Source organism: Cicer arietinum, chromosome 1 (genome assembly GCF_000331145.2).
Source record: "Cicer arietinum cultivar CDC Frontier isolate Library 1 chromosome 1, Cicar.CDCFrontier_v2.0, whole genome shotgun sequence".
NCBI lineage: Eukaryota > Viridiplantae > Streptophyta > Magnoliopsida > Fabales > Fabaceae > Cicer > Cicer arietinum.
This window is the reverse complement of record NC_021160.2, coordinates 9,036,809-9,047,643: the sequence shown is the minus strand read 5'-3', so window position 1 is coordinate 9,047,643 and position 10,835 is coordinate 9,036,809. Positions and strand designations below refer to the sequence as shown.

The 10,835-nt window shown below is 26.7% G+C and overlaps 1 protein-coding gene across 1 annotated transcript; it reads left to right on the top strand.

Annotated features, from left to right (window-relative positions):
- Positions 1 to 9,050: 9,050 nt before the first annotated feature.
- Positions 9,051 to 10,069, top strand: LOC101498213 (uncharacterized). Its single transcript, XM_004487742.4, has one exon. The coding sequence runs from the start codon at positions 9,256 to 9,258 to the stop codon at positions 9,775 to 9,777; it is 522 nt and encodes a 173-aa protein (XP_004487799.1). The 5' UTR covers positions 9,051 to 9,255; the 3' UTR covers positions 9,778 to 10,069.
- Positions 10,070 to 10,835: the final 766 nt, after the last annotated feature.

Sequence of the window (10,835 nt, the reverse complement as noted above, 5' to 3'; positions counted from 1 at the left end):
ATATATATATATATATATATATATATATATATATATTAAATTTTTACTTATTTTGTCTTATATTTCATTTTATAACTTCGACCATTTAAATTATGGGTGAACCATACAAATGTGAGCATGCTGATGAATTGTTGAGTATTCTACCTTGCATTTTCATACTTAAATCTATCACCCTCCCATTCAACTGAAAATACAATTTTTTCTTTTTATAAGACCTTCAAATTTTTTTACCACTCATTCTTTCATCACTCGTTTGAAACTTTAAAGAACTCACTACAACTTTTGAATATTTTCAAATTTTTGAAATGAAAAAATTAAGTGGCACTCGAATTTTTCATACCTTCGAAATAGAAATTTTTCAAATATTTAAAAGTTTGGAGCAATCTAAAACTTTTGAAGTAGAGAAAATTTCAAAGCATTTCATATTTGAAAACTTTTGAAACTTTCTAGATTTAAGAAAATTTTGAAACTTTTTAGATTTGGAAACTTTCTAAATTTTTGAATGTAATATTTATTTCAAAAATTTGAAACTTCCAAAAGTTTTGAATATTTTAGGAAGTTTCAAATATTCGAAATAAGGATTATATTTCAAAAATTTAAAAAATTTCGAAAGTTTCTAAATTTGGAAAGTTTTGAAAGTTTTTTAAAATCTGAAAAATTTTGAAAGTTTCTAAATCTGAAAATTTATATTTCGAATGTTTCGAAAATCTTGAAAATTTGACAAAAAAATATTTCAAAAGTATGAAAAATTCGAGTGCACTTACTTTTTTTATTTCAAAAATTAGAAAATATTCAAAAATTATTCTTTAAAGTTTTGAAAGACAAATGAAAAATTAAATGATATAAAAAATTGAAAATTTTATAAAATGATAAAATTATATTTTTATGTAAATTGAATGAATAAATATATAGGTATAATAGTGCATTAGAGTACTCTAAATTGTTCTCATGAGGACAACAGCCCACGTTGTTTGTTCAAATTTGAAATGCCCGTTATCAAGTGTCCCTACGAGGTCACGATCTTGTCTATAGAAATTACATACTGTATATAAATTCGTAACTCAAAACGTGTGAACATCCAAGAAGATACAACCAGCCTAAATAAAAAATAAATATTTCTCTATTTTATATTTTAAACATATGTTCTTGAATATAAGCTCTATATTATATTTTAGTGTCTTTGATTAACTAAAACATTAAACACCTCAATAGTTAAAATATTATATAATTTTTTTATATATGCAAAATTGTCGAATGATAGTTAGAATGGTAAACCGTAAACCATGAGTTTTGAATTAACCTTTGAGTGATTAATTGAACAAATCATGGCACGTGGGATGAGCAAATTGTGCACTGAAAAATTAAGCTAGGGAAGATATATACAATGGGTCTAGCAATAATATTAATTTGGTATTTCTTTTTTCATCTCAATATCTTTAAAGTTGATCAATTCAAAAATATATTTTAGATGTTTTTGATAATATAGAGGATGAGGAAAGCAATAATTAATTAATTTAAGGTTAGGAGCTTAATTAGGCGGATTTGATTGATGAATCATATGCAAATAGATTCATTAGCTAAGGATGCTCTTGCCCCCATTTTTTTTTATTAGTAGGAAATTTATTTCTTTAATTTAATATACTTTTAAATATTTTATTCCTACAACAAAAATAGATGTTGTTCCCACAACTCTTTCTCTAATTTTTTTTTATTTCAGGAGTGATTATATTTCGTTTGTTATCTTTACGCACTTCACATTTTTTAGTTCTATATTAGAGAATTAAATATTTTTTATTTAAAAATATTATAATATTTTTTATCTACTTTATTATAAAAATTTATAATATTATAAAATATTATTTTTAAATTTTCATAACTAATTAAATCTTTATGTTTTTTTAATTAAAAACAATTTAAGCCTTTGTACTATATTTTTCTTTTATAGAACATTATATTTATTTTTTCTTCTCTCAATAAACAATTTTCCTGGATGTGATGAAGGCCCCCTATAATATATAGGCAATAGTCTCGTGCTCATGGCCTGTCTGGCGCTGATTTTAATATCTTGTAATAGTATTGTTATGCTAATTAATTTTAAATAAAAAATTATTATGCTATTTAATTAATGCCGAGCGTGTCCAAACAGTCGTCCTCTAATAGAAAAATCATACTAGTATTTGTTTTCGTTATTAGTAGAAAAGGGTATGACTTAGACATTTGAGGTCAAAATTGATCTATCTTTATCTCCATACATTCATTTAATATGTAACTGTCCCATTGAATGTTTGTGCAAAAAAAAAAAAAAAACAGCTTAAAGATCTATCACGTCATCTTCTATTGCGGTATCGTGATACAAATTATTTATTTCAAATGTAACAGTTACTTTTTATTTGTTATTCTTTTGAGGGGAAAACCGAATCCATGATTGTTTTTTAGTACTCCAATTATTAACATGATAATGACGTATAATCTACAAACACACTTGTTACATGAAACATATTTATATTTACATGAATAATATGAAGAAATAAAAACCACAACAAGAGGTATCAAAATATTTAATTAAGAAGGAGAATGAATACATAAGCGAAAAAAAAAAGAAAAAAAAATCACAACCACAACGACAAAATAAAAAAATTTAAATATGCGATTTTATTCAAGAAAAATATTTAGTTAATGAAGAGTGTTGAGAATAACATGTCTAAATTTAAAAAAAAAAATTATAAGTAGATTTGTATTTAAATATATTTTAAATTTAAAATAAGATTTCTTTATAATATATGAGTAATACTTATATCTACAATATTCTTAAGATTTGTTAAGCTTTTTCTTATTTTCTTATTTAAAGATATGTTTTAGAAATATATTATTAGAATATATATATATATATAGATGGTCTTCAAAATAAAAAGATAAAAATTTCATAAGTATTGAAAAAGTTCATATAAAACTAAAACTAAAATTAAATTAGTAAAATTAGTTATACATGGATCTATTCACCCGAATATGTAATAATAACATCTAAATCCAACACTAACAACAACATTTATCTACATAATAACATTTGAATATGACTCTCCTTGCATTTTTTGATGTAATATTTATTAATTATTTGTTTTGAACCAAGATTCCTTAAAGAATTATTTTCAATTGAAATCAATATAAGACTATTTAATTTATTTTACTTATATCATAAATAAGATTTTAACAATTTTAATTTCAAAAAACTCTTTCAACCAATGCAACATTAACCTAGATAATTAATATTGTTCGAGAAGATATAAAGAAAACAATGCAAGAGTTTTAAGAGAATTTAATATCAATCAAAATTTAATTTTGATTCAAATGTTAAAATATAATTTGATTATCAAGATCATAAGAATCACCATGCATGTTTCAAATAAGTTTAAAAAAATTTACAACATAATTTCAAGTTTTTATAAAAAATAACCTAAATCTTTCAATACAAAATAAAAATTCAAAAATCTCCTCGTATTTTTTATATTGCTTGAACATTCTATTTAGTAAGTCTAATGTTTGATCTACGATATACTAAAAATAATGAATCCTAAAAGAGTGTTGAGTGACTCAAGCTTTAATTGTGTTCATTTAAGGAAAATTTATTTATATTAACTATGTGTACAGTTATTTTATATTTTTGTTTTATAATTTATTCCTTAAACTGGATTTTTTCTCAATAATTTAGCAAATCACATGATCGAGTACTTGTTGTAAAAAAGCATAGCTATGAATTGATGATTGATGGATCAATTACCATCCTAGTTAGGACAACAAGACAGACAGACATTTAGCTGAATTCGGATATGAATATGATGAATATTCATTCAGCTTTTCAATGTAAAATCTTGCGGGGTAAATTAATGTAGATAACATGTTTATACTGTATGTGTTCTACAATTTTATTAATGGGACCGGGCCCAAATTCTTTCCACATGAATGTCTTTGTTCATAGATCCCATCGACGTGACCCAACGGGAAAATACGAGGCATTTTAACGAAAAGTTGACATATTTTGCCAAAAAAAAAAAAAAGGAACGCTTAGAAAGTAGTAGAAAGTGAAAACAATCAAGTTATATAGCTATTATAATATTTAAAAGGGTATAAAAATTCTCTTGGACAAAGACAGCCATTGAAAATGCAAAAGCAACTAAAAGTTTGAATAATAATGTATCATGTCCATATATTACTTAATACTGGCTAGAAATATAACCGAAGCACTTATTTCAAGAGCTCAATCCCAATAATATGCTGAACGGCTAAAGAGTGGAATATCATAAATTGAATAAGATCCTCTCCATTTATCATCATTTTTATTCTTTTTATTATCAAAGTTTTTAGATATATAAATAATATAAGGCACATATTTTTTTTAAAAAAAATAATGACATTGATTATATATTTCTACACTAAAATTATAATAACGGATATCTCAATATTTTTTTTTGGAGAAATATAGAGGATCCAAACTCATAAAACAGCCTTTAATTAATCCTGCTTTTACAAGATTTTGCAACTATGTGTTGTTCCTTCATTTACCCTCAAGTAATACAGTTTTCCATCAATCAGGTTATATATTTTTTAAAATTTGAATTTTGAAAGAAAAAAAATCACTACTTATGTCTCTATATGTAAAGACCTCTTTAATGAATATACAAAAATTAAAAAAAATATTTTTCACATTAAATTTGTTAATAATGTACATTATTTTCTAAAACTATTCTTCAGTTATTAAAAGAGATAAATAATTAATATTTTAATTCTTTACATTTAGTTAAAGATATTTTTTGAAAAACTAATTAATATTTTTGATAATTTGAAGAGAATCATATATAAAGGGACAAATTTTATTTACAAAGAGTTCCATATAATTATGATGTTACTTAAATTTAAATTTTAAAAAATTAATTGTCAAGGATAAATTTGTCTTTATATAATTATGACATAGAAGAGTTACATTATTAAGTTTTTATATTGGATCAATTCTTAATAATAATATGAAGAAAAAAATTATCTTTATAAAATAAATTTGTAAGATTAATAATATCTTTCTTTATATAATATTTAAATCTTATTCGAAATCATGTGAAATACTTAAATTTAAAATTTTCTGAACACATTTACTTATAACCATCATTAGATAACACTCTCCTCACATTCTATAAAAAGTTGTTGAGGAATCAAAATTTTATGTAGTAAGTAGACGCCAAAATTATTCAAGATATATATGAATCAAAGATAGAATAGGAAAATAAAACACAAATAATTAATGAAAAAAATAAGTTAACAGCAGCGAAAGAGTTGAAACGACAAAGAGGTCACATGCATGTTCAATTCTCACTTTAATAAAAGTAACAACTAATTATTAATATTGAATATTTAAAAAAAAAACAAAAATGAGATATGTCCAAAGAATTAGTGCAAGAGATTTCGCTCAAAAACAAAAAAATGGATGGGAATACTTTGCATGGAGATACAAACTCTAAATTCAACACTTACTATAAAATGGAAAAACAAAATTGCATCAAAATCTTTCTTACTCTTGTTTCAAGGAAAGAATAAAAAATTTAAAATATTTACCGTTGTATTTGCAGCATTCAAAAACTCTTAACCATGTATTTCTAACATTCAAAAATTATTTTTGCCGATATTCTGGCTACTAAAAAATTATAGCTGAAGTATTTTCAGCATTTAAAATATTTTAGTGGATGTTTGTCTGGTATTTCAAAAAAATCTTTTAGCCTTGTATTTTCTTTTTTCTGAATTGTACAGTTCATCTCATTTTGGAAATGTTAAACCACATTCTAACTTGTGGGGGCGTTAGAATTAGTTTATGGTAGTTGCAAATTAGTTAAATTAGTTGCAAGTTATTTAGTGGAAATTTCTTTGAGATTGTATTATTAGTAATATTAATGCTGCTTTTAGAGCTAATACTGACATTTTTGCTATTAACGCTATTTTAGGGACTCAAGCGACACTATTGATGGTTACTTCTCGGATTATTTAGGTGTTACTACATCATTTTATGTCAATTTTTTTGGTTCTATAGATATTATCGATATCACCACTCTAAAAGTTGGTCTCACCTTTGGATAAAGTGTAATTCTTTGTTGGTCGTCGAATCATTCACTAATTCAAATCTTATGTCTTGGAAGTTAAGGAGGCTGATTGTATATTTCTTACAAAACGAATGCAGTTTCACATTTCTTAAATCTATAAAGAAGACAACACATGTGTAAACCATTTTTCAATTTCAATGCAATTTAAGAATGTATTATTTTATTTTGTGATAAATATTATAATTTTTCGTTCGAGATTTAAAAATGAGCAACAATGACATCATAAATCAAACATCAACGGAGATGCATAATGTTATATCTTAGATCATGTACATATCCAACTTATTGACCTTCAAAATTGACTGCATGGACATGATAAGAAAAAACTGAGGTCTCAAATCAGTGAATAAAATTGTAATGCATTAAGTTTTATATTAATATAATTCATTTTATATCGATCTTATTTTTATAGTGAAACTACAATAAAAAAGAAACAATAAAATATATAATTTATATTTATAGAATTTAAATTTTTTATCAGTAGAAAAATTCATGCATTCATACATTTAAATATATCAAAATATTAATTTAAATTATATAATATAAAATAATAAATTAAATATAAATTGTCTGATGTTAATCAAACGTGACCGGCAATAGAACCGGTCCATGTTGATAGAATCGGTCCATGTTGATGGGTTTGGTAAGAAAAGATATCAGCATCTTTTCATGTTTCTTTTAGAAACCTTGATTGGCTAAATAGAAAAATGGTAAATAATAGTAATAATTTTGATTTTGGAAACACACACACACACAAAAAAAAAAAAAAACCTTTGGTGGTGGAGCCTACGGCGGAGGGCGATGGATGAGTGAGTAACTTTATGAATTGTAGTATTTAATTATGGCAAACCAGCCTGGAAAGGTAACATGGACGGTCATTTCTGGTGGAAAATTGGGTTTCTAACATCGTTTGCCCTTCACAATTTCTTAATAATTTTACCACAAACCAAACTTTGGAATACTTTTTATCATTGGATTGTTTCATGTGGCCACATTTCAACTCATACGATAACATATATATCTAACATGTCTACAGTTAAGGACTACATACCGACAACTTCAATTAAATAGTATTGTGTCATATTACATGAAAATAAATCTAAACTAACTCAATTTTTATTTATTTTCTGTTTTGCATGCGTAAATCAGATTAGTTCAATTTTATTTATATTTGCATCAAATATGACATTTTCCTTATATTTGAGTTTGAAGTAATAATACTACTTAAAAATGTTCACAATAAAAGTTGTAAAGCAATTTAAAAAAAATCAAAAATCTCATAAAATTAATTGTATTTGATGTGTTTGCAATTTGAATATTCTTTGTAAAAATCGTTTGAACAAATTTTGAATTTGAAAATGAACTAAATCGAATTCAACGCAACTATATGCATAAATTTTTATACTTATTTATTTTATTATTAGCATGAGATTTTTATATTAGTTTTTATTTGTTTATTTTTTGTTTTGGGAGTATGAGTATTAACAGTATAACTGAAACAACAATTTTTAAGTAGATTAAAATTATTTTCGACCAAAACACTAATACATTGGCGACCAAAACATTAATTACATTTTTATCTTTAATTCAAATTTTAAGAGGAGATCAACTCTATATAACTGAAAAATTATTTATAATTTATTTTCTCTCGTTGAATCAAACATACAATCATTAAAATCTTTTTGTGTATTTGAGTTCTCTTCCATTAAAATTCATCCTTTCGTCTCTCCTATATTACACCAAACACATCCTAAGAGGTTAATAAATACATTGGCGAAAAGAGATGGAAGAAGTAATTTGTACACCAAGAGATCCAACCCATTTCGTCCCCCAAAACAAATAAATAAAAAAATAAATAAATAAATGAGATGAATCCAACTTTGCACCTCTTAATGCCTTCTTACGTTTCCTTTACGTCTCTTCAATGGGACCATCCTACACATTTATTACCTCCTCCTACTATACATACATCAAATTAAACATAACAAATTTTAACCTTATTAACATTTCACCTAAATATCTAACTCCAAAATAAGCATCATTTGGTGACATGGGGCTGCTAGAGTGAGACACACTAGCTCACTAACTCCTAATTAAGACCTCATCTAACTAAACTGTCAACATACCTTACTTTAAAAAGCCCCCAATTTGTGCTTCACAACTTTGAGCGTCTACAATGATAAGACCACATTTTTATTTCTGTAATTCCAATTATAACTTCAATTTCAAGCAAATTTTCACTTTAATATAGTACTTTAAAAATCTTCATATGACCCTTAAAATTGATCCAATAACTAAACATCTAAAATTTAAGAATTGATTCTCATAAAGAAAACTATTATTACATGTATTTGAATTCTTCACGGTCAAAACTATACACTAAAGTGCTGATTATTTAAAATGAACCGCTACCAATGTGCTGATCATTGATACACTATTTTAATAGCTCTTATTATCAATTATTGCATGCATTTCTTGCTGAATGCGATTCAAATCCCTATTACGTCAGTGTCAACAATTTCTAGTAACTCAGGTATGAACATGTTGGAATACGTAGTTAAATTATTTTCTTACTTTTACTCAATTATTATTATTAGATATTGATTATTCAATATTATAAATACATATTAAAAAATATTATTTAAAACATTCAATTGAAAAGAAATGTCGTTAAAATTAAAATAGTCATTATCTTAAAACAATTTTTTTTTACAAAAATATATGCTCCAAAGTCCAAACTAAGTCTATCTCTCGTTAACTCTATTCAAACGTGGCTGCTTTCAGGTAAAGTAAAACGTGTCGGTGTCCTCCATTGTTTTCTGTCTTCTACTCACTATTTTAACCCAATAAATTAAAAAAAAAATATAAAAAATAAAACAAATAGTGGCATTGATAAAAGGCAAGGTGTTGTATAGTGTAGCTTCAAAAGATAAGAGTAAGTCGTTTCACGCCACACTTCACACCTCAAATAGCAATAACACTTTTGTTTCTCAAAAACTTTCCACTCTCTCTCTCACACACACACATACTACTCTTAAAACAATAATTATACCCCCCATTTCATTTTAAAGAACCCCCCCCCTCATCATTCTCATTGTGTTCAAAAATTAACATAATAATGGGAACACTTCAAAGAACAACAACATGTTGTTTCATGATTGTGTTGTTTTCTCTCAATGTTTCTATTGCGGTTGGTTTGAAAGATTTGAAGAATCTTAAAACTAACTCCAAAGATGAACTGAAGTGCACGCCGTGTGGTCAAGTTCCGTCGCCGCCGCCACCTTCTCCGCCACCGCCCTCACCGCCACCTTCTTCCACTAACTGTCCTCCGCCTCCTTCTCCGCCGAGCTCCAGCGGCGGTGGAGGTTCATATTATTACTCTCCGCCGCCGCCCTCTGTTTATTACTACTCGTCGCCGCCGCCGCCGGCGAGTACCGGAGGTGGAGGTGGCGGGTATTATTACCCTCCGCCGAATGGTGGGAATTATCCGACGCCGCCGCCTCCGAACCCAATTGTGCCTTACTTTCCGTTTTACTTCCACACTCCGCCACCGTCCACGGCGGCTCCTCCGACGTTGATTGGATCAGTTCTGATCTCTGCATTTTCAATTTTACCTCTTTTTGTGATCTTGTTTGGATAGACAGAAAAAAAGTGAGGGGAAAATGGAAGGAAGTAAAATAAGTGCATGGAATTTTGCAGATCTTGAAGTTTGAAAGGGAAAATGAAAGAAAAAGTGAGGTCAGTGAAAATGTTGGAAAGTGTACTAATTTTTTCTCCTTTTTTTTCCCTTGAATTTCTAATGGTAATTAATGTAGGTTGATCGATCTGCAATTTGTTGACAATTTATAATTGTATCTAGCATTTTGATTTTGTTTAGTATGAAAAAAGAACATTTAAATAATGAATAATAAAGTTTTATTTATTTCCATTTATTAATTTTGTGCTTTTTAAATGTAAGATGAGTTTACTTTTGTTTTACCAATTACCCATCTTCTTTTCAGAAGATAGCATCATGATAATTTAAAGTCTAGTTTAGAAATAAGGAAAAAAAATTATGGTTGATGATATCAAGTGCGAAATGAAACACATTAACCTAAATTACTTAACTAGTTGAGTTAATAAAAAAATGTAAATATTTCAACGTGTGAATTAGGATTGAAATTAGTGTTTCCATGCGATTGATGAAAATTTCAATGATGGGAGATAGGGTGCATGACAGCTGGAAGATCAAAGGTATTATTGAGCATTGGGGCTAGCATAGGTATAGGTAGGAAATTATATCAATTGGATTAATTTAAAAATATAAATAATATCGGCATGTTAATTATTAATTTATTTGTATATATTGGAAATGTGAATTGTATCCCTCATTTCTACTATCTTACTTAAGCCACCAATTCAAACAATATTATATCTCTCATGAATAAGGTTAATTGAATTGAATGGTGTCCAATTAAACTATCTCTATCTCATGCAAAGGTGTGTATGTTGATGAGATTTTTTAATGGCTAGAGGAGGATCTTTTGTTGTTCATTGATCCGTTGCCACCTTTTTTAATTAATTTGGGTATTATTTTTATTATTAATAATTTAGCATTACCTTGTTTGTTTCCATTTATTTTATGCCTTTTCTCTCCTAACCCACTCATTGTAGGAGCGTCTCATTAACGGGATGCTTACGAGTTCACGAACTATAACA